Raw genomic sequence first — 25,676 nt, 5'->3', positions numbered from 1 at the left:
CCCACATGATAGTCAAAAAACATACTAAAAAGCAGCCGTTTGCAAATTTGAAAAATGTTTAAAATATCAAAGTTGTAGAAAAATGTTTAAAATATCAAAATCTTAAAAAGAGCGATCAAAATGACCTCTTGAAAGCAATATAGTGGTAGTACTCGGAACTGGTCGTACAGAAAAATCTGTTATTGTTATTTTAAATGTAGCTTAGGTTTGTAAGACAGGCCGATTTTTAAAATATTCAGCCGCTTTTTTTTAATTAAAGCAGAAAATTGCATACCGCTCATAATGACCGCATTTTGGCATTGAGTGTTAACTCCTTCCCGGATAGAATTGTTAAAATTCAATTTTTATTTCAGTCATAGCTTTCTGTTGAGTAGCTTGAATACTACCATTAGAATATTTTTTCTCCAACATCCCATGAAACTAATCAAATAGGATGTTAGTGACTGAAACAAAATAATTCCTAAGTCTTTCATCGAAAGAAAATACTATTCAATTGTTCTGCATCGCACACAACATTTGCACAACGGTCAAGTTTTTCAGTAATCATATGGTTAATCCTTTCTAACCATTTTCGTAAGTCAAGTAAGTATAGCGTACATTTCAGCAACGAAATTTTTGTGATATGATGACTCCAATGCCAGCAGAACAGTTTATTTATTCATTCCATATGTTTATTATTGCACTATGTGTGTTCCATTTTACTTAGCTTTTCTTTTTCACCCTCCCCAAATACTAACTGTACGAACCGATTCGATGGTTGCAGAGAAGCGCATCGAGCATTGCACAAACATTACCTTCTCGTGTATTGCACCTGGATTTCATTTAAGGCCGCCTGTCAATGTGAATGTGTATCATCCATATGGTTGGGCACGATTGCACAAAAGTGTAAGTATATATGTTTTTAAAAAAATATTCCTACAATAAATAGAGCGCATCAGCATTTTCTTCACCTAGAGACGGGATCCAAATCTGGAAAATCTTAGAAAAGTCTTATCTAGTGAAACCTGAACTTTGTTCTTTAATCGTGTGTCGTGATCATGAATGAATTAAGATCAAGTGGAACAAAAACCAACAACGAGCATTTGCAGTAAAAAAGAATGTCCATCGTGTACGGTCTCCTACGGCGGTCCTACATATCACGCCGCAACTCTTATCCCCACCAATCGTAATTCTTATTCGTTCAATTGCGCGAACCTTACCGGCTCTATAGTAAAGTATCTCACTGCGCCACTTTGAAAAGATTTACAAGTCCTATCAGCATTAAAATAAACCAATATTGTAGTTATCCCAACCGTTACCATTTTACAGCGTACCGTTTTATACTTCGTATAAAATTTTCCCACCGCGTGGAAGTGCAGTAAAACCCTTGTTTCGCTAATTACCAGCCTTATCCCTACTGTAGCTTAAAACTATGTCGCTCGCCTTGCTTCCGTACACGTACTTTCACGCACAATGCGTAGAAGATATACAGTGGATCATTCTGGAGAAATAACAACGAAAGCAACGACCCCTCCTACGATCCCTAGCGATGCTCATAGTACTCTTGTAAATGCGTTGTGAATCGTGTGTGTCTTATAAATAAAGAAGCAAACATGCGGAGCTCTTCTTCGCTGAGAGTAAACAGCCTCCAAGCTAGAGCCAAACACGGAATCGCGCGCCAGTTCGTCATCGCTGATCCTGATCCGGAGGTTGTACGCGTTTACTTTCAGGAAAAAATATGTCGCTCGCATGGTAAACCAAAGCAAAAGCAAAGCCCGATCGTCGGACGATCGACACGAGTCTTAAGGCAGATAACCCAGCGAGTCTTCCAGGCCAAGCGAGGAGCTAACCGGGCGGCCGGCTTGGTAGTAGCTCTCCGATTTGGTCAGCCTCTTGGCCGCACCCTTCAGCTCCTGGTGCTTGCTGCTGCGCACTATCAGGTCGGACTGCGTCGAGTGGATGTACTGGTATTCGCTGCCCGGCAGTTGCATGGCCGGTAGCGACTTCTTCTTGGTGCTAGTACTGTAGTGGTGTCGATGGTAGTGCAGACTGCCGCTGCTGCCACCACCACCACTGGCTCCACCGATACCACTGCTGGTGCTACCGCCGTGACCACCGCCACCACCTCCGCCACTAACGGTGTTCAGGCGCTTTTGATCGTTCTCCTGGTCGCGATGGTGCGTGTGATGGTGGTTATGGCCGTGATGGCGTCCGGATGCGTTGCCACGGTGGTGATGATCCGTACTGGACTTTTTTGTCGTTGATGCCAGCGAAGATCCACCCGACGTGGCACTGGACGACTGCGGGTCACTCTTCAGGTTCGTGATGTCCGTCGTCTGGCTAAGCTTTACGTCCGCAAACTCGGCCGCCACCTCGACCGTCTTCTTGACGCTGAGCGCCTCCGAAGCCTTCACTGGTCGTCCAGCGCCACCAACCGTGAACAGCTCGTAGTCAAGGGCCAACTTATCCACCTTCGAGCCCTTATTGCCTGCCTGCTTCGACTGGCCCTGTCCGTGACCCGCTCCGCCGGTGCCACACTTTGCCAGCTGGCCGTGGCGCGTCGAGCAGTAGCACTTCTCGTTGCTGATGCAGCTGTCCGTATCGCACCAGGTCGTCGAACCGTCCTCGTTCGGCGTCTCGCCCATCGAGCAGTAGCACTTGTCCTCGCTCCGGCAGCTCGGTGCCGAGCTGCGGTTGCTGGCTTGGTGCAGCTTCGCATTGATATCGTCGCCACCCAGACTGCAGTAGCATCGGTCGGCCGAGGTACAGGTACAGGCGTCCGAGTCGTAGCTACACTCCGAGCACGATACATAGCTGCAATGGCCAAAATAGGGATATTTAAAAATTAGCGGTAAAACGAGAACTAATAAACAAGAGTTGAAATCTAGAGTACCAATCTACATTTAGTTCATGAATTGAACACCTCTTGGATATAATTTGTATCCTCAAATTCTACGCTCTAGAAGTTGTATGGAATAGTACTCGAATAAATCTTCTTCTTCTGGCGTAATGGCCGTCTTGGTAATGCCTGCTCGTAAAGCGCTTACTAGATATTATCCCTTGCGTAGATGGATACTATCCACTGACTCCTTTCGTATAGAGGAGGGCCCGGTCTCGGATTGGATTCAAACCCACGCCGTTAAGGTGATAAGCACCGACGCTCATAGGTTTATTTTCTAGCCGGCACTAGAAACCCCTAATGACTCAAATTTTCTATGTACTCCAAGAACAGGACAAAACTGTTTTTTTTTTGTTTGCAGGACTTGTACATTTTGGTTAACAAGGTGTGAGCTTGTGGCACATCCCTTAGTGGGATTAAGCCTCTCTCTGAAAGTTATTGTGACCGAAAAAATATTATATCATAGGTTGCTGGTCAGCCGAGCCAAATATCGGGGAGTGCCAGACTCTAAATTCGAACACACAACCTGTCCGTGTGGAGTGTCCTCGGCCTTTGTAACGTTTTGTTCCCTCAAAATGACACTCATCCAACATGTTTGGTGCACCTCTTGTGCATCACACTGTGCCGTTACATATCCTACCCTGGTTTAACTTACCCGCTCGAGCTGTTCCTGTTGTGGGCTGTCAGCGTATGCTCATGTCGAGCCTCTGAAACTTCCGAACCACTAGTTCCAATTCGGGATCGGTCCTTCTTGCCGGTTGCCTTAAGATCCAGTGATAGCTGGTCCGCGAGCTGATGTGCCCGGCCACCACCACCGCCTCCACCGGCGACCGTCGCCGTTCCGTGTCCTCCGTCAGTGCCTCCCCGTGCCGCTCCGTTGCCATGGTGGCCTCCCGCCCGCCCGTTTCCTCCGGCACCGGCTGCACCGTTTCCACCGTGAGCCGCTCCTGAGCTACCGGTCGAGCTGCGTTCGCCCTTTTTGCTTCGAAACTTACCGAACCGAAACACCTTCCGGAGCCCCTTGGCCCCGATCAGCAGCTTTCGGCGCTGGTTCTGAAAGTGAACGTTCGGTGAGAAGGCAAGAAAACCGTCAAGCATCCGGCCGCCTTGAACTTGCTGTGAGCGTACCCGAAACCGAAGAGGTTAGGAAACAGTGAGTTGCTTGGGTTTTAGTTTGCAGATAGTCACTTTATTAGTATTACTTTTGTCCTCACATGTACAAAGCGGGGTCCAGTCCACGTCTAATCTGTTGCATCAGCTGCGCTGTTGCACACCTGCCTGTTCAGTCGATGCTAGTATCCTATCGTGTCCTTACCTAGTCCTGTGCCTTATTCTACCAACAGAAAAGTGTTTAGTTTAAAGAAGTCCCCAGTGTTTGTGGTAATAGAAGGTTAACCTACGGAGAGTGTTCCTTAGTGTACGTTAGTGGAAAATGTATCTACTACTACTTATCGATCATCGAAGGTCGTTTTAATGTTGTTGCCGTTTTGCTGTCCACCATGGGTGCATTCTACCGTGCAAGTCTACATAGTAATGTGTTGTACTCTCAAAATCCCCCTTACAGTTCTTCCACCGGTCTCTGGACGCACTCCGGACCTTTCCCGGAAGTTAATGTCAGTGCCAGGAAGGAAAGCGGTCATGTTCGTATGCGCACCCGGTACCGTGTCTCGTACACCTGTTCCCAGCTTACCTGCACATTACTGTTTCTTCGCTTCAGCTTTTTCTTCTTCTGCCGGCGCATGATGCTCTTCGAGCGCTGGTACAGCTCGTCCTTCGTCAGCGTGACGGCCAGCTTGAGCAGGAACTCCTTGTAGATCGGTTTCAGATCGTTGAACGACATCCCGTCCGAGTTGATTATGGCATTCAGTATCTCGTCGAGCGAGTGCAGGTTCTCCTGCAGCCGGAACTCGTTGAACAGCTCGCTGAACCCGAGCGGCGACCCGCCGCCCCCGCCCACCTTGCCCGTGTGGCGCCGGGTGGCGCGCGATTTGTACCGTGTCAGGCCGGCCGTGTTGAGGAAGCTGCCGGACCGCGGGATGGCTACCCGCGTCAGGATGTCGCCGGTCGAGTTGTCCGTGAGCGCCGGGTAGGGGCCCTCCTTGGCCGCGATCCCATGCTCATCGCCCGTCGAGTGGCTCCGGTCGGTGTAGATTTCGTCCAGCATCGGTCGGTTGGAAACTGAGGTGTGGTGGGAATCAAGAACCGTTTCCGTTAGTCAACTCCTGGAGATAGGACTAGAGCTTCCGCACAAAAACCCGGTACTCACTTGCCCGTGGTGGATTCGGGGGAATCGGTGGGGGTCGTTTGTTCTTGAGGTTCTTCTTGCGGCGTTCCTCGGTCGAGGACTCGTCCTCGTGCAGTCCGGGTACGGTGTCACTCTCGCCGCTGAGGGAACTGGTGGCGCTACGCTTCATGCGCGGTGGTCTCGGCGGTGGCGGAAGCATACTGCGTTGGCTGGCACTCGACCGACGCGAGGACAGCTTCGTGGAGCCACTCTGCTGATGGGTGTTCGTCGTCACGGTGCTACTGGCGATGCTCATGCAGCTAACGCCGTTCCGGTTCTTCGGGCGTTTGGGTCGTTGGTTCTGGGATTGAAAAAGACAAACATAGTCAAGAAGCCTACACAACAAACCGAATCCCTCTTCACGCGATCACTTACGTCCCCTCCACTCATGTGCGCCATCAAACTCTGATAGAGCGTCGCCGCGATCACGATCGCATCCTCCGGCGTCTGGCAGACGAACCCGTGGCATTCGAGCTGGCGTGGCACGAGCGTCGAACGCATCACGATCGCAAACAGCGGCGAATGGATGCCGGACGAGAGTCGCCGTTTGTCCGCAGCGCTGCACCAAGGAAGAAGGTAGCAAAACAGGTTAGGTTACCTACTGCTTCCCCGACATCCCGACCAGACTTTACCGGAGCACTTACCTTAGCGGACGGAACAGGGAGCTCTTATCGATGTTTTCCGGATCGGTAATGAGCGGCAGGAAGGCAGCACCGCCCTCCGCACCCGATACCACAAACTTGACCGCCGACCAGACGGCGATGTTTTGGAACGGCGTTACCGACGGCTCTTTGCCGCTGCCCGCCCGAATCCGCAACCCGATCGGGCTGATGTCCAGCGAACCTCCCGTCTGCGTCTGTCGGATAGGGAGCGAATGGGGGGGAAATACAAATGGTTAGACTTCAAAAAACCCTTTCATGACCTGATCTTCATCAGCGTGATCGCATCTTCACCCTTTCACCGACCCGATGTTAAGGGGTGATTTATTTTTGTATGCTAACGTGTTTTTTTCTTCTTCTTTCTGGATCAACCCCTCGTTTGCTTGACCCCGTCCGAACTGGCCCATTTTTCGGTGGGTATTTATCGCAATCGGCCCCCCGGCCGAATCGAATCGCCGATAAAAGGCAGCGGATTTGGGGTAGCATGAAGAGAAAATGGTATACTTCACCGCAACGTGAAAGAGCCCGACCGACGTGCGATGCACGGGGGTGAAGGGAAAGCACCGAAACTAGACACGTTTTTGACCGCGCTCGGCAAAGCAAGAAAAGGGGCCTCCGGAGGGGAAGGGTGGTGGAAAAATCGGTTGGAATTTCTCTTCCGAGATGATTTGCCGTGCGGACCGAAGCACGGTCCACGGTTCGGTATCGATCGGCGTAAGTTAAGTGGCACAGTTTGATAATTAACGGGTTTAACACAAATAGTGCTGCTGTTGCTGTTAGCCGTGTGTTCAATTAACGACGCTGGCCGAGGGAAAAACAAGGTAAGCTCGAATGCAAAGCTGCCGACCAACGCGCCGGCATTTGTCCAGCCGATGACACAAATAAAGAGTAAATTATAAAACTTACGAATATAAGTCCCACGGGAAGGGAAAATGCACAACCTTGGCCATGGGAAGAAAAGTGTTCGAGCTTTCGGTTCACGGTTTCCAATCGCCCCCGGAGCCAATGGTTCTCTGCAGATAACCACGAATTACTTCATTAGATAATGGTTCGCGCGTTTCGCTCCGAGGGCTGAAGAGTGTTGCTTCTCGACGAATACATTTTTCACACCACACCAAAGATGGGCTTAAAAGGGCTATAATTTTATGGAAATTCAAATAGGTGTAAATTTGGCAAACGGTTAAAGTTGCCTCAACGAACTGGCGAGCCGTCTAGTGGAGGGGAACGAACACAAAATACAAGCTGAACCTTGGGAGCGCAAACCGCAGTCATGATGATTAGGCTGATTAGGCTTCCTGTGAAATGGATAATTTGATAATCGTTCAATTAATTAACAGGTTGGGAAAAACCAGTAAGAACCCCATGGCCTGAGCTGAAAAGAAAGATCTTTTTTCTTATGAAAAGCAAAAGAAAAGCTCACCAGTAGTTCAGGTGCAAGAGGTGAAATTTGAATACCTCTATGAGTAATAATTCATGTTGTTCGTTGCACTGGTCTCCTCATGGTTTGCTAGCTTATCTTGATAACTGTACTTCTTGCTCATCTTCCATTAACAACTTCGAGGTGAAAAAAATATACACACACACACTATAATGCTACTCCACCCCGGCCAGCTGTGGCCTCGCCGAACAACATGATACTGACGGACCAAAGTCTGGCAATTATGTTATTCTTTCCCTGGCAGCTTGCCCCATCCATTATCAACGCCTAACTACTGCTCGTTGTTCGGTCGGGCTACGATGTAACGGGCCGAGGGGCGTTTATCTTCTCTACAATTGGCCACGGAAAGCGATTACGAGAAGAAAGTAACGATTTGTTCCACACAGAGTCACACATTCCTCTGATCGAATCAGTAAAATATTTTGTGGGTTACCGGACAAGATTGGTGAGAAAAATGTACAGAAAGGAAAGAGAAACGATGCTTTTTTCAGTGGTCTGCTAATGTTGAAGGGCTTGACCTTACTTCAAAAACACCAGTGCTTGAAGTAACCCCATCACAAAGCGTTAGATACTTGACCCAGTTTTTATCAGAGCCAGCGAACCCTTGCTCTAACAAAAACATTTGTTTCTGTGAAAGTTTTTGTTTTTCCGCAACTCAAATAAACAGACATTAAATGATTCTTTTTAGGCATATTTCTGCAGCAGTAAAAACTCGTTTAACTTTTTGTACCAACATGAACGACTTATACAAACATTTCAATCTCCCTTTTCCAATCCGTTGATGGTTTTCAGATTTTAATCGAATTTCAGAAAAAAATATTTGATCTAGTGTATTCACTAGGCCTAGCAAATTTAAATGTTAATTCACTTCAGGGTAGATTATTCATGCATTCCGATTTGCTTTCGTTTGTTTTTATTAGTTCTGTGTTTTAGAGTATCATACCAGAAGTGATCATGAGTTTATAACCATCACTAACATCCTTTTTTATCATTTTTCGCACCTTTGAACGGCTACCTTTTTATATATCTTTTCGCAGTACAATTTTCAATAATGTTTCTGATGAGATCGAGGAAAGATTGAATTCTAAAGTTGAAACGGCTTGTCATGTTCAATGCTGTCAACTCAAATAGTTAGAAATGAGTTTGAACTAATCTAGTGAAAATTATGTAAATTCTACCTTACATAATTTTCACTAGATTAGTTCAAACTTTTTACAAATTTATCATAAATATCAATATTTTTTTTACAAAAATTTGGATTTGATTGATTTTTAATTAAATTTTCAGAAAAAAAACCCTTAATTAATTGTTTCCGTAATTGATGGAAACGTACGAAGTGGAGCAGTTTTTTTCTAAAATGAAATTTCATGTTCACACAACACCATACAACGAAATGAATCCGCAATTGATGTCATGCATTTGATTTTGTTAGATAAAGAAATACACATTTGAATAGTATGTAGTTCTTTTCAATTTTTTTAGTTTAATTTTATCCCTCATTAAAACATAATCCAAAAAATTTAAACATTTTTAAGATCATTCATACTTTACGCGAACCCCAAAAAATGTCTTTGAAAGTATGCCTAACTCAAACGAAATTAGTTTAGTAGATTGTGATGAATATTGAAAATTAGTATTTTTTAACGTTGATTAACTAATTGCATCCAATAAACAATGTAAAGAACATACACTAGGTACTAGCTATTGTTTCTTTTCGACTCGTAAACTAGTTACCAACCATAAACAACGACCGTGCTCGGCTACAAAACGGTGCGTGCGACAATTCCCGAGCCGCGTCATCAACCAATTCTATCAATTAGGGGATAACGCCGGCCGAACGAATTATGTTGCGCAGTCAGTCAGAGCATCAGGTGCAGCGTCGGCAGCTAATTACATACCACTTTCACCCTCTCTTCCGAACCGAGTAGGACGAATTGAACAGTGCCGAACAAAGCGTTACAAGAGCGGCTGGTGGGTAGAAGATCCCCTTTCAAAGTAGTGATGCGAGGGGAAAAACTTAGAAGAGGAAATTGATGATGGCGGAGAAAAGCCCCCATGGTCGTCGGGTGGTGGCGGGATTTCACTTTTCCACCCGTTTGACGTTTGTGCAAAATCGGCAATTAAACCGAAACCAACGAGAGCAGAGTCGCACAGCGTCGCTGCGCTCCAAAGGTGGGGACGCCATGTCTCGAATGGATCCACACCGAAACGCTGACCGCAACCCCGGTCCAACACTGGCGCACGGATGGTGGAAAACAAAAACTGGCTAAGGTTAGTCGCTTTCATTAGAAGAGGTTATGCACAAATTAAAATCATCGTCGAACCGTACGAACTCATTAAAACCGTTCGCTGGCGGCGGGCGAAAGTTTCGCTACCGAGTTGTGCTTAGGGTTGAAGCTTGGGGTGGAAGGATCACCACCAAAACGTCCTCGTATGCAAATGGGGCAAAACGTTGATTCGAACCTTCGGTGAAAAGCGCGAGGAAAGCCCGAGCATACGCAGGGCGTCATTAAAACTGAAACTCTTTCATGCGCCGGGTTCAATGTTATCGAACAAGCAAATCGTTTCGTTTTATTTTTGCCACACAAAGCATCTCTCAACTTGCACTAGCACCGAGTTGCACAAAGGTGCTTGAAAATGGGGGCAACAGAGGTAGAAACACTTCCTGTTTATTGACACAAAACACTGCGCGCCATCAATGGGGCCATCGAGAAAAACTGGGAAAAATTTCGGCCCGCCAACTAAAATCGGAAACCGACCTCAAGCGCCATCGTACGTCGATAGGTTTGCGTCCGTTCGGTGGCGTGTGCAGTGTTTCGGAAAGGTACGTGAATGTTATCATCCGAATGCCGATTTTTGGTAGCGTACGGTGAGAGGTATGTTTTCCTCGTTTGAGAATTTCCTCTGTCGGTTGAAAAGAAACAACTCCAGCATCTCCAAACGCCACACACTTCACGATCGCGAGTATCCGAGCGGATTGCGTGCCGTGGATAGGAAAGGGTGGAACGAACACGCCTGAAGTGTGTAACGTCTTTCTCCGACCCCCCTGGCCTCCCCCCGGTGGAGGTGGAAAAACCAACCCCAAAATGCTTCGTTCACGCCATCGCGAGGCTGAGTGGCGCTTCGATGCGTATTTGGGTGAAATTTTGGATTTCAAATCAAAACCACCCTACGGGTTTGGGCCATTTAATCAGCGACCAAAAAATCAACAACCGAACGAAACACGTCCACGTCTACGGAGAAACGAGCCGCCCCCCGGGAAAAGTGGGGACACCAGCGGTGTGTCTTTCACTTCGGACCTCGGCTCGCACTGACAGCAGTTGATCGATATCGCACAGTTTTTAGGTTTTCGCAACAGCCCAGCTTATCAACCGTAAGATAGTCGGGTGCGATAAACGTTTCTACTAATCGCGACAAACACATGGCATAACCAGATGGTCGGTAGAAAAAAAACAGGCAAAACGCATGTAACTGTTTAGCGAAAAGTACACCAAATCGGACGAATTCACTTCAACACGCCGATATGTTTGCTTTGCTTTCGGTCTACGAGCGTCCAGCTCCCGTCCGCTCGAACCGGTACATGCAATTATTTAATTCGCAGTTTGGATTAGTTTTACAAATTTGCAAAACAACAGTACATATAAACAACCCCCCCCCCCCGAGGTTCAATCAAGTCGTAAACAGCCGATCGGCGAAGCTATTATTGTGATTACTACTCCAAATACCAATAATTGGAGCAAGTGCAGGGGGAAATAAAAATCTTACCCTCCCTCTGCCACTGCTTGGCGGAGGGTGAGGATGCAACGAGAGAGAGGGAGGGGGTGGATAGTTCTCCTTGTTTGGGAAATCGGGAACTGGACTGGCCCGATCCGTTAGGGGAACGGGGGCCTTTTGCTATCCAAGCGCTAATGGACCATCGAACGGAACTGGTTTTGCATCGATTCGATCTTGATTTTTCCTCGCCCGAAGCATGGCCTGCAGTTTTTGTGTGCAGATCGAGGCCCTGTTCCAGCATCGCTTGTGGTTTTTGTGTTTTATTTGTCGGCCGTTTTTCCCACCCGCCCGGTGAGTTTCCACGGCGCAGTCTTCGAACCGGCAGGCAAACATTTGGGTCGAACCGGGGTTCGCTTACTTTCTTGCACGGACGCAACCTCAACCCGGACGACTCGTCTATCCCGGAGACTAGTCCGGTCCGAGTGGGTTTTTTTGTTTGAGTCTCACTGTTTATATTTCCTTCCGTTTCCTTCCTCTTGTTTCTATTCGAACCGTTTTCCACGAATCCATTGCAATGCAGTTGCAATCGTTACACATATTGGCGACCACGAGTGAGTGCGAGCGAAGGAAAAGTAATTGCAAAAATTGTTCAATTTAAGTGTGTCAAACTGAACCAGTTTTATCTAAGACGCTATTGGCCGGATCGAGCGGGGCACTGTCTTTGGGCTACTATCGCAAACTGGTCCGACAAATGCGGAATGGAACGTCGCCCGGACGGAAACTGCATCCCGTCCGTGCGATCTTGATGCATGTTTGCACTCGGCTGGGATCCGTTGGGGGAGCTCATCTCTCAGACGGCCCACTTTTCGCACAACAAATGTACAAACACGGGGTGAAAGGCTGGTGAGGAAATGGACGCGTGACCCAGATCCTTCGATGTCATCTGGGAGAATTTGCTGGACGGACTGGATGGAGCTTTTGAAGTACTTGATCTAATTTATTTTCTGTTTGCCTGGGCTGATCCTCGATGAAGCAGGGTTTTAACGGTGCAACTATGCAGGGTTATCACTTTTCGATAATCATCAGCGATAGAAAAAAAAACAACTGAACAAGAATGAAATAAATTTGAATGTTTCGCAACATCAGTTTATCACTTAAAAAAATCCAAGCATTACGATGACTGCCTGCAATTTTAGCCATATCCGACAAATATAATGATTATTGGCTTGTTTTTCAGGTCTGTTCGTTTGAGCCTCTAAATTGTTGGAATACATTCTACATTTAAAACCTTCGATTTTTTTCCAATTAGTAGCAATTTAGAGACATTGGGAGGGTGAGCACTGTTCGGTGTGTTGATGATATTTAATCGTTTCAACTTCTCCAAAGTTCTTTGGGCATGGTTTATTTGGGTCATTTTGATGATTCAGTCATTTTTCCTTCTACCTGTCGTTACGACCTTTGTTGCCTCAGATCCCGCAGCAAGGTCCGGAGCCGGAACCAGACTCCTAATGATATTTTATTCTTTCTCCATAATTGACAGATTAGTAAAAACTCCACATTAGTTGAGTTTAGTTGACACGAAGTGTGTTACAACACCAAGCAAGCTCACTCAGCGATATGGTTGGAAGTACGAACCAACCTTTAAACCTAGTTGGTTCGCTATTTCGGCCAAGACGGGTTCAATTTGAACGATGAGGCTGTCAAACTAAAATTAAATTAAATTAAACATATAAAATGATGATGCTATCAAAAGAAATTGCTAACGTTTTTCGTTCCTGCATGAAAAATCTTTGAAATTTTGTCAATTTTTTTAATTTTTTTTTTAATATCAGTAGAATATATTTTCTTCACCTCTGTATGACTTTGGAATTTCATTTTTAACCCAGAGATTGCTATCAGTTATAAACAAGAAACGTCTAGGCACATTACATCTAGCCGAAAAAAATAGCGCAAAGTTTAGTATGAGAGCTTGTTTTGTAAGATTGTCAGATGGAACGAGAATCTAAGCGATTAAAATCCTAATACTTTATGAAGCTGATAATTATTATAATGCGTAATAGATTTGACCCTACAAAAGAAAGTCAGCAACTATCAGGCCATGTACATAAAACGAATCGAGATCTTTACATAAAATCTTTTGTTGCTAAATAATTCTAGATTCGGCATTTGATACAACTCCTTGCAGTTTTGTTTGCTTAAATTTCCAATAAAGAAAATTCCATTCCGTATATCAGGATTTTGCCCACATTTGGTTTAGTTCCGTTTCGTCCAACGCAAGTTCGTTAAACGTTGTTTTTTTCTCTCTTTTTTGACGTTGTACTTTCCCTTGTTTTTGTTAAATCACGCCTTTGAACTAGCAATTTTAGGCACACATTTTTTTTTTCGTTGCAATAAGTTTACCAGCGAAGCAAAAGCCACGCTGCCCTACATTACGAAAACACATTTTTTGCACCGAAGTTGGTCAGGCAAATAAGGAAAGCGACAATATGGGCGAGGAACAGTTTGAAACATTTCCGCACGATTCTTCAAGGACGCGCTCAAGCCCACTATAGGACCCTGTTGTTTGCTGAGACGGTGCAAAATTTCACATAATAATTCCAGCAGGGGGAGGGGCGTGTGGTATCGCGACTTGTGCCACATTCCACGGCGACGCCAACACCTTCCTCATATTGACCGAGCCGAACCTCCCGAGGTGCGCTCCGTTTGCGTCAACCTGTAACGCGCGTTACGCTGGCGGGGATGCCGAGCGTGATGATTTATGCACGTTTCACAGTTCGTTAAGCATTGCCGGTAACTAAATTTTCCATTTTTTTTTGTCTTTTTGTTGTTGCCCGTCCCAAGGGTGTCTTCCCTCCCTGGGTACGGTACGAGCCCCGACCGGGCGGCAGTAACCCATCCGTGGATCATAATTAGCCGGGTTATGAGATTTCTATTCGCTGCCGCAAATTTCACGTGCCCAGCTTAATGCCCGGCCCTACTCCCAACGATACCCGGACCGATACCGTGATTATCCTTCCTACCGCGCCCGAAATGGCGGCGACAAGGGTGGCACCCAGCACCGAAATGGGGTGGGTGTGATGGAACGCATTTCACTTTCCACCAATTTCCACATGCGGACGCCCGATATGTGAATCGTGAATCGTGGAGGTGTGACGCGGTTGATGCGTGAGTACCGCATTTCATGGGGTCGTTTTTTATATTTGGTTTTTTATTTGTGCTCCGTGTGCTCGTGTGCAAGGCGAGTCGCTTCTAAGTGCTCGTATGAATATGCGAAAAGTAAAATTATCGACCACCGCATATTTAAATCCTTAAAACATATTCACGCGGCCGTTTTCATCGTTGCTCCGTGATTGTTTACGACTTGTTGAGGTATATTTTTTTCTCACGACCACAGCCATGACTCAGACTCACTTGAGCCAGTTGGATTGGGAAGTTTTAATGAGCTCGGGAAAGTTTATCATCAACCGCTCGTCAAAGACTGCGGAATTGCATTGTGCAAAGGTTGGTCGGTACATTTAAAATCTCGCTGAGGAATAACTTAAAGCGATTCTCAGATCGGAAGAAATAGCTAATAAAGATCAGCTTGGTTCTTATTTGGTTCGTAATTATCTAATAAGGTTCATGATAATAATCAAACGGTATCTAAAATTAAAAGAAATAATGCTTAAAGTTATCAAAATGTATGTCAACACTGGTAAAAAGGTCAGCACACAAAAAAATACCTACTTTGAGAGATCCTTGCTCAACCGTATTGAGGTATCAACCACAATAAAACATTTCTTTGCTGAAGAAATGGGTGAGGATGAGGCATAAATATTGCAATGGTCCATAAACTTTGCCACCTCATTAGGTAGCAAGAAGTCAATTTACAGTTCAACGTTTCAATAATCATCAATCTTCGTCACATGCATCGCTTGTGCTAAGAAAAGCTTCTTGGCTGCTAATGTTCAGATTGTCAAAGGCAAGGAATGGCGGCTTAAATGGTAAACCTTTTGAAAACATCCCATTTACGTCCATTGCAACTCGTAAAACATTCGGGAAGCATCCAACTCATCGCCTCAGTAGGTCGCAAGCAGTAATTCCTTTTTTTCTCCCTCGCCAACAAACGATTGCACCCTAAGCCAATGGGCGTTTTCCCGCCAGAGCCCAATGGCCTGCTAATTGCCCGGCAAAAGTTCGGCCCAACCAGCCCGGGACCACTGGATCCCTCTGCCCGTTGCACCCAAGCGATGCAGGACGTTTCCACCTCACGGGTGAAAGAAATCGCCGTTACGGGAGATGGATTTCAACCACGCGCACCTCGCCACCCTGCCTCCAGAGAAGAAGCGGCCGGGGTTTGGCACTGTTTTTCGACCAGCTTTGGGGTCAAGCCTCGGAATGAGCGGCATAAATATAAAACCAGCGAACGGAACTATCAATCTGCACCGACTCCGCCATCGTTAGGGAGCGTCTTGCGTATGCCAACACCGTCAGATGGTGGTGGATTGTTATGGCAAGATATATGGTTCATACGATGTTTCAATCACCAAACCAGCGTCAGCATGATCAGCATGACGCATACAAGATACATCGGGAGTGTATCTGCCCTAATATCTGGCGCAGAGAATGGGAGCCATGAAAAGATATCTCAATCAGAGCACGAACATTGTCGTTGTAAATCAAACCCGAAATCAAACATTCAGATCAATGTTTGAGCTATTAAATTTATAAACGATGATACAATTTGAATCGTTAGAAGGACCATAAGAAGCACTTACATTTAAACTTCTATTTCTTTCTCGTTCCTATTGCACATTTCCTTGCGTTATTTTAAATTCAAATTGCAATTTAGACCTGAGAGATGATCTAACAGGTAGTTAAATTATTATTCAAAGGACGTTTAAAACTTCCATCATCGTCGTTTCTTATTATAGAAAAAAGAATAGTTTTAAAACCAAAATAAAATCACTTATAAAAGAGATTAGGAAGTTGCATGAAGCTTAATGTAAACAAGCACGGGATGATCTTGCTTTTACGATCAACCATCTTCATTACGTCGAAAGTAGTAATCCTGTCTGACGAGCGTAAACAGATCCACGCAAAGAGGCTCGCCGGTTTAGTGGAGGTTTAAAATAATTATGCTCATTGTGCTCAGCTTTCGACTTGATCGCAAGTGACTTTTATTTCATCTCCGACGTCGTCACTGATCGCGTTTGAAAGATGGGAGAAATGCTGTGTGTTTGAGCGCCATTTCCCCGATGCGCAGTGGGTAAACATTGTTCGACGGTGTACGATTGATTGGCCGAATTGTTGCGAAGGAAAACAAAAATGAAATTGCTTGATCAATCAATGCGTTGTGCACGTTGCCTGATGCGTTATTGTTGTGCTGTCCGATGAGAGCGAGATTATTTAAAGCGCCACTCGGTGTTTTCGAATGCAAATGGAAATGCGCTCGTTTGGAGTAGTTGCTTTGCTTCGACCCGGCTGCCGGCTGGGGCGTTGGGTGATAAAATCGAACAAAGGGAAATTTTCAAGCGGGTTTCGGCTTTCTTCCGGAAGTTTGGCTTTGCCGGATTACGACGGATGGGCCCAGGCGTAGGGTGTTGAAGTTTGTTAAACGGTCCGTTTGACCAGTTAGGTAATCGATGTTATTGCAAAACTGTATATATAATGCTCGTCGTTTGATGTTGCCAAAACCAAGCGCAGAAAAACATATTTTCATGTCGGGAATCAACACTGCAGATCAACAATACGGAAAAGGATCCATCGAAGATCGCTCTGCATCTGGATGTAAACAGTTTAGCTGTTGTATTATGAGTTTGTTTGTTGCTTAATAAACGAGTCTTTCATTTGGTTAACACGTTGACTACCAAGCGTTTTTATCACACCTTTTTAGTACAATAGTTTTTAATTAAATTTGTTTATACAATTTATTAAACCGACGGTTTTTGAATGCTATAAGCAAAGTCTTAGCTTCCTAAAGAATGGGTATTGAATTTTACCAAAATTTTTATGTTGCATTTTGATTTATGTATGCGACAAAAACTTTTCAGAACTAGTGACAGCTGGCTATCAAAAATGATAGCCATGACAGCCAACGTGTTAAACAAAGATTTCAGATTTTTAAAGTTAAAGTACTTAATGAGAGTATTTAATTGAAGCAGATTCACTGACGGGGGTATTAAATGAAAAAACGTCTAATTTGTTTATCATTTTAAATTGTATACCATCGTGTCAAGCATTTTCAATTCACTTATTCTCCTAGCACTAAAATTTTAATTAAATTGAGTTCTATTACGATGTGTCTAAACATGAGTTTGGGGTTTTAAATGTTTCTTTTCAATCCACTATTTTTTTTTATTTTTTAAAAATACTAAGAACCTTGAAACGGCATTTTGAAAATAAACCGGCCATCGCGAAACGGCCATCGCGATACAGAAGAGTATAAAAGTAAGCGCGCCAACGAAAGCGGTCTTTTCTACTAAGTGATCATACACCAATAAAGTACCGCGTTTTTTAAAACGTTTCAAACAAGTAAAAGAGCGTTCTTAATACTCGGTAGGGCGTATCGTTCACAGTTACTTTAGTCATTTTATTATGATTACTTACACTATGGACAATATAAATAAGCAAAACATAGGCAAAATAAAAATATTATTTTAAAATCATATCTTGTCCCGTTTTTCTTCATCGTGTTCTAAAGAAACAAAGATTTTTAGAACTGATGTTTTATTTTTTTTTTTTTTATGTGGCACGACATCCCCTAGTGGGACAAGGCCTCTCTCCGAAGAGAGTTTGTGTGACCGAAAGACGGTATATTATAGATCGGTGGTCAGCCGTTCGTAATACCGGAGGGTGCCAGACTCGAGATTCGATCCCACACCTGTGGTGTGGTGTTTCCTCGCGCTACCGCTGCGCCATGGGCACCCCACTTTATAGCTCAGAATAAAACGCAATGTTGCTAAAACTGCTTTGGGTAAGTTGAACTCACAAAACCTCTTATTAAAATTACGATATTTTTGGTTGCTTGTAGAACAAGCAAAGAGCTTTTATTTCCCACAACTTCAAACACGAGCAATTTATATGAGCTCTTCGCGATTGGCAAATGAAGATGCAACCTTAAGTAGTTCGGTAAAGAGTTTCGACAACTGATGTTGGAAAACTTACCCCGTGTCCTGCGCCGCTCAAGTACAGCTGCCTCAGCGGCTCCTGCAGCCCGACCAGGCTCGTGACCTTCTCCTTCAGCGGCAGCGAGCCCAGGCAGCGCACGCTAAAGCTTTGTACATTGGCCGAGGTGCCATGCTCCTTCGCGACGTCCGTAAACATGCGCTCGATCTGCGCCTGCACGCTGTTGCTGATCTCGTGCCGGCCATCGGCGGTGCCCTGCCGTCCAGCACCCGTCCCTACGGTCGGCCCCGCCGCCGGTCCCGCGACCACCGGACCACCTTTCCCCGCCGCGACGCCACCTGCCCCACCAAAGTCGCGCAAACTGCTCGCCACCGCGCTGATGTCCAGGTTGTCGCGGTCGTTTATGATGGCACCGGCGAGGCTGCCCCGGCTCAGCCCGCCAATCGACGACGACCGGCGGCGTCCGTTGTGCGAGCTGCGATCATCTAACCGCTGGCTGACGATCGACCTGGAACGAGCGAGAAATTCCGGACCGGACGAGGAAGAAAAAAAAACACAGGATCAGAATCGGAGCACCTGACGTTCCCCGCTGAAAGCCCTGCCCTCATCCTTCCTACACCACCGCCCATCCCACTAAGCACTTGGCTACTCAACTACTCGACCGCTACGGGGTCCCGAAAGGGTAAGGTTGGGATCATCGGGAGGTTAGTTACTCTTAGTGTTCAGGGAGAGAGAGGAGAGGAAAGGGAGGGATACAGAACACTACCGCTACCACCGTACCCAGTATGAACATGCTCGGCCGCACCGCCGCAGCTGCAGTGGTAGTGGTCGGCGCTACCGGTGCAGCTAGGATCGCACCCGTTGGCGTTACTGTTATGGTTATGATCGTAAAAGCATAGCTGTTGGATTAGGTACACGAAAAAATCACTAACTGTTTGCCACATTGAACCGAAATGTTCGGATGACGCTCATCGATCACGCACTGGTGGTTGCACATTAAAGCTAGCTTTAGCGACGGCAACGGACTGGGAGCTGCTGAAGGCTGGATCGGACTGTGTGCCGAGGGTGCCAATCGGGTTCGATAGCGTCCGTCTTCTGGTTGTTATCTCCTAGCGAAACCGATCCTCACAACGTGCGTGAACACAGGAAGGCTGCACTTAACACTTCTCCTCAACGGTTCGTTCAAACACTATGGCACTGTGGTACGTCGTGGATGTGGTTGTTCTGGAACTCGATGGTCAGGTTCATGCTTGCCTATCCAAGCCAACGACGTGTGGTGTAAGGTTTTTTGTTTGTCTGAGATTGCTTCGATCGTCACTCTGCAGATTACCGAAACTTCACCGCGCGCTCACACACTGTACTACGATCTTCGACACGCACTTACAGCGCCCCCCAAGGACTGTCACGCTGGGCGCGTGCTGGATGGCTCGAGTGGCCGGAAAAATAAAATAAATGATTGCAACCGAACGGGCGCTGCGGGTCCAAGGTCCGGAAAATTTTAAACATTTATGAGCAATCGCCGTCTAAACTGTTGTGTGAGTGTGTGTTTTCGTTTTGTTGCTTGTTGCTTTTTCGGTGGCGGGGAAATTCGGTCAATCAAATGCGCACCAACCAGACGTACAGCTCGCTGGCTGACCAACTCGACTGTGGGTGGGTACACTAGGGTAGGGGGATGACGATCCGGGCTACGTTCACGAGATTCGGTTGATATTTAAATTTTAACGGAATCCTTCATCCACTCGAAAGCTTGGTGAACTACGAGACACAAAGTCACCAGATACACCCCAATGTTACGAATTTTCCAGCAAGACACCTAGACGACTGGCCGTTGGATCATCGGCACACCATCACACAAACACCAAACACCACGATTTTCCGTCCGACTTTGGACGATCTGCACCAGCGCAAAGACGAAACACACCCGTACGGTACCGCGTTCGAGCAACTATTGAGCGACGGGCAATCGGCTGCGCGCAACCTAGGTGAGTCTAGGTGCGAAGAAATTTCCGCGCCCGCCATGAAGTCCACTTCACCGCGCCTCCTTCCCCTTTCTTCGATCCATCGGCATAGTGGGCTTTGCTTTTCCCACCTCCCGCCAAAGCGACGAGTGAAGAAACGACTTTCGGAGAAACTGTGCGGGAAAGAGGTAGAGCAACCTTGGTCGAAAAACATGGGGCTTAGGAAGTGAGCTTTTAAACCGGTTATTGCATACTTTCAGACTCACTTCGCGTTCACTTGATCATTTGTAGCTCAAAAGCTCACCCGTTGAAAGCTCCGTCGATCAGTTTTCCGGTTTAAAGGGAGGGATCAGAGGAAACATCGAAATTCCTCCACCAAAATTGCTACTCCCAGTGGAAATGAAATTGTGCGAAAATCAGCCATTCACTCTAAGCCCGGAAAATCATTTCATTGCTGCTATCAAATAACACTAATCACAACCGGGTACTGTTGCGTGTACACTTAACTAACGCGCCTATCCGCGTTTTCCGTACGAACGGGAAAAAGAAAGGAATCTAACCACTGGATGCAGCCGAATGCAACTTGTTTTCCTCCAGCTCGCCTGCAGCGGAAAAATGTCGTTCTCCTAGATTCGAGCACGCTGTGCGGAGTGGGTTATCGGGAGTGACCCATATCCGAGCCGGAGACGTACTCGGCCGGACCAGACGCGGTCCTGAAGCCGTAAGTCGTCGTTGTCGTTGAGAAACATGAGCGTAATGGAAATAGGTGACCCAAATGCGAATCACCACGACAGGACCCCACGATAAACGGGGATGTCACTGGCAGGTTGTGTTTATTGCTTCACTTTTTGTCTGGACCCTGCCTGCCAGGCGCGAAGGACCCGTTAGAGGATGATCCCATTACATGGCATGTTAGGCTGGAACCACGGTTGGTGCGGAAAACTTGTTTCCGATTAGGTGTTTGGATTAATCTAAATAGTTAGCGCGTGGGTTCGGTGCTGGTTGGATGAATAATTGATGCAATGAATGCAAGTGAAGAAAGTACTGCATTGCAAAATTAGGTCAGTGCCACTTTTGCATTTGCAAGCCGATTTGAAAAACCTTTTGCCTAAATCATGCTTTGATAAAGTAAACCAATCTCATACATTTCGAAGGCAAATAAAGATTGTTATGCATCTTGTATTCACATAGTATTTGATGAAAATATCAAAGCAGAAAACTATATGCAAATGCACTTCGAATCCGTAAAATTAACTATTGGAAGTCAGGTAAGAAAGAATTTTGCATAAAAGACGTATCGTGACAAAACGATTCGTTCCTTCTCTACACTAACAACAACCTTCAATCACGCCTGCTGGTGCCAAATTGTTGGATAACATTTTGGAATCAGATCAGAAAAATTATTTTTTCTATAACAAAGCGTTAGACAAAATGTAGGTTTTTGTATCGATTCTTCTAACTTTCTCGGATAACATGTTTCAGATCTTTGTAGTAGACTTTGTTTTTAAATTCTTTTATGAAATTAATTGTATAGATGTTCAGCATTATTTTTGAGTTTAAAACGCCTAACGAATTTAATTAAATCAAATAACTTCCAAGCTTAAAGTTAGTAAAGCATTAAAATAAATTGTTTACTCATGAGCTTTACAAATCAAATTAAGTTGAACAAATAATGGGTGTGAAATTGTTGCAACAAACGCGGAATTGTAAAAAGAGGAATATGTAAAACAATGAGATACAGAAAAAGATTTAAGACAGTTCGCTTGAAATGTTTACAAACATTAGTGACTAACGTCGGTTTGTAAAACAACTGACAACGTCTCTGTATTGATGAGTTTTCGAGTTCCTCACACAAACCGTGATTCGAGAGAATATTATTTGTAGCATCTCATTGCTGCAAAGCTGTTCATTATCAACAGAACATTGCAAACATTGCCATCTAGCAGACGCCTCAGCAACATGTTGTTTTTACGAGTTCTTAGGTATTTACTTCCAACTGACTTACAGTCCAAATAACTTAACTGATGTTATTGTTATTCTCATAACGTACTAACAAGTGTATTCAGTTTGTTACTTTTCAAAGAATTAATGGCCGCATCCACCGATCTCGAGTTTCACTGTAGCATCGTGCACCACCTTCCGATCGCCTCCGATCGGAAGATGTTCTCTGCGGCGTACAACAGCCACCAGCAGGATGACGAATATGAGGAAGTGTGCATTATTGCCAGCGTCACCATCAACAACACCGGCGCGAGTGTGGCTTTCCCCGCCCATCGGAGTCTGGAGTTGTTCTACCCGACGATCCCATTCATCGGCCCTAATCTGTTCCGACAGTTCAACGTCGCCACGGTTAACCTTGAGCTTCGCAAGGGCATCCTGAGGGAGCTATACTATGGCCTGAGCCGGCTGGAGAGTTTGAAGATCAGTGCCACGGGGCTTAAGACTTTCGACGTATTGCCGGTGCAAAACGACAAGCTGCATACGCTGGTGATACACGAGCGCAATATGACAACGCTGCCCGGCAACATTCGATATCTGGTCGGGCTGAAGTTGCTCGACGTTTCGAACTGCGCCCTGAAGACCGTCGATCTGAACAGCCTCGAAAATCTCGCTGCACTAAATGTGTTGAGTGTGGCCTACAACGATCTGACCAGCGTCACGGTGGGTAGTGAACTCATCCTGCCGAATCTGGCAATGTTCGATGTGCGGCAGAATCGGCTTCAGCAAATCGATCGCTTTCCGGACATGTTTCCTGGCCTGAAGTCCACCCGTCTTATGAAGAATCGTTGGGATTGCGACTGGGTGAGTGCGGTGCGGGCAGCGGTGTGGCAGCGGAAAATCACCGTTCTCGGAAACGATTTCTTGTGCGACGGACGTGTGAGGAATGGGGGTCTGTGCTGTTCGTACAGCAGTCCGGAACGAGCCCGTGTGGCGATCTCGGAGCTGATGCTGACCGCGCTTGACGAGCTGCCAGGGCGTGAGGCTGTGGTGAGGAAGGGGTTCAAGCTGCAAGTGTTCGAAAACGAAACCTTCGATGGTGTGATCGGGGTGGAGATGGAGAAGGTTGGTGTTTACTTGCAGGACCCCATAAACAAAGTGTAAATGTGTGTGTTTGAGTGATTCAATGTTATGACATTGAATGTAGTGATCCAACCGATGGTTGTAGGTTGGATGAGCTAGTCCAGCTTTCCTAGTTTACCACGAGTTTAGTAGTGATAAGGATTTTAGATTGCACAGTTCGCTCCAATCTATAGCGATCCAATCGGAGGGGAAACAATGCGTTCGATTGCATTCTTGTGAGTAGCGCAACCTATCAGTGTCATGATATATGTACTAATCAACCTGTTCCATGCAGAACTCTTGCAGCCTTCATTGGCATTTCGACGTGCTCTTCAAGTACTGTCGTATGCACGAAGATCAATCGTAACGCAACGTGCTTTATCGAAGGGCTTTCGCTTCATTCGTCTTCCGAATATTCGGAGATCATCTTCCCCAACACGTCACAGGTGATCATGCAATCCTGCGAAATCCTTTCCTTCACCAGCCAACTTTTCGATGCCCTACCCAATGCGGCCTTTCTCACCCTAAAAGGAGGTCTAATCCCCTCCGTTACGTTTCGTTCGGAGTCGTTACACTCCCTGAGGATCGATAACACGGAACTACGAGAGTTCGCAGTAGTTCCGGTGGAAAACCGTAACCTAAACACGCTCATCATTAATGGCAATCCGCTGAATACTCTGCCACCTGCCATTAGTCTCCTTACGGCGCTGTCGATCCTGGACCTCTCGAACAATAAGCTGGAATCGGTCAACCTCAACTGGTTCCGATCGATGGAGAATTTGCTTGCGCTTGACCTCTCTTCGAATCACCTCGTGCGGATTGACACTTCGTCTACGCTGCGGCTGGCGCGTGTCAAAAACTTCTGGATCAACCACAACCGCCTGCGGGAAGTCGCCTTCTTTCCGAGCTTCATGCCCGCCCTGCAGCGGGTACGTTTGGTGGAGAACTTTTGGAGTTGCCCCTGGGTGAGGGAAGCGAGGCAAGCGATCTGGATCGGGTCCATCGAGGTGTACGGAGCGGAATACTCATGTCCCACCAGTACATTTGAAGGAGGCCTCTGCTGCTACGAAGCTGACCACCCAGATGTACGTGGAACGAGATACGAAATCGTATCCGTTACCGTGGATCGGCAGGATTCAAGTCACGGGGAAGTATCGGCAGAGCTTTTACCAAGTCCGGACAAGTTGCGTGCTCGGGACGGCAATGCAGACCGGACCGAAATGGCTCAGCTAAGACGTTCCTACGAGGCACTAGGGGAGAAGTACCGCCGGGTGGTCGAGGAGAAAGAGTTGCTGGAGAAACGATTCGTAAATACCGTTCGTGAACTCGAAGCTGCTGTGCGACGATTGACGGCGGAATTGGGAGAAGCCCAAAATGCCATCAGCTTGAACAGGGTATAAGGCTTTTATTGATTCCATATCCTAAACGTAAATGAATGTCGTTTATGTTAAGGTTGTCTTTGACGTATCTAACCATTTCAACCGTCAACAATTAGCAAACCGTAGTTAGTGATGGGCGCATTTGATAAGTCTACGAATCCAATATGCATCATACGTATTAGTTTTAAAATATTAATGAAATATCTTGAAGAAAAACTTTTTGAAACTGCACAATAAATCATTATCTACCTTGAAATGAACCATCGAGAACATCTTGATGCCAGATTTCTTGCTTTTAGATTGTAATATTTTAAATATTGCACTGTTGTCTTTATTTCAAAGTTTACATAAAATATTACAAATAACTTATCATTATTATTAAAAAAGTGACCATCTACAACATTCAAGTAGTGTTTGCTATCTAGTCATGCAATGAAAAGGAAAACTACAGGTAGACTTTACTAAAGTACAAATCCTAAGTCTTTCCGAATTATTTTAAAATGGTTTCAAATGTCATTACTTCTCTTGAAAATATAAAAACACTGCACGGTTTATTTAAACAAAATGTGGTTTCCTCCGCACATCCCGTTTCATATGGAAAGTCATAGTATCACTTTGTTTAAAGGGAAAATTTCATATTACATTGTAATTAGTGGATATACTACCATGTTAAGGGCATACTAAAAGAAATGTAATCGCTAGTGTAATCGCGAATTACGCTGATCTCTCGCGTATCGTCAATATTTGGGCCGAAATTTTGCAATTCGGTAAAAGTAGCAGCATTTTTTGAAGCTACGGCTATTATTTAGTATTTATGGTTGAGCTATTGATTCATTTGTTAAGGTTTTAACAAGATGCCAGGGTATGAAAGCCAACATTATGTTTGATAAATTTAGATTACGCTAGCGATTACACTTCGTTTCCCGTACCTTTTTCATACATTTGTATATATTTTTAACTAATTTGAATTTATCAATTTACACATCAAACACGACCACATTACTGATTGATCAATTTACAATTACTCACCTTGTGTCGTCGAACATGGAATCGATCCTCAGCTTATAGATACTGTTTCGGCTTATGCTGGACCTCGCGTCCAGCTGATCCGCGTCCACGAGTCGGAAGCCCGATGAAACACTAGAACCGCGCCGAGGGCGGCTCATTCTCTGCGAACCGTCCATATTGTACGTGACCAT

The 25,676-nt window shown here is 45.7% G+C and overlaps 1 protein-coding gene across 1 annotated transcript; it reads right to left on the bottom strand.

The window, feature by feature from the left end:
• Nucleotides 1-1,781: 1,781 nt before the first annotated feature.
• LOC131290022 (uncharacterized) lies at nt 1,782-25,676 on the bottom strand. Its single transcript, XM_058319400.1, has 9 exons — nt 25,507-25,676; nt 18,120-18,588; nt 5,807-6,018; nt 5,538-5,721; nt 5,145-5,463; nt 4,569-5,056; nt 3,534-3,931; nt 2,096-2,793; nt 1,782-2,056 (listed from the first exon to the last, which is right to left on the bottom strand). Exons 1-9 carry the CDS (start codon nt 25,674-25,676, stop codon nt 1,782-1,784), a joined length of 3,213 nt encoding a protein of 1,070 aa, XP_058175383.1.

The sequence above is a fragment of the Anopheles ziemanni genome, chromosome 3 (genome assembly GCF_943734765.1).
Source record: "Anopheles ziemanni chromosome 3, idAnoZiCoDA_A2_x.2, whole genome shotgun sequence".
NCBI lineage: Eukaryota > Metazoa > Arthropoda > Insecta > Diptera > Culicidae > Anopheles > Anopheles ziemanni.
This window is presented reverse-complemented; position numbering and strand designations above follow the sequence as displayed.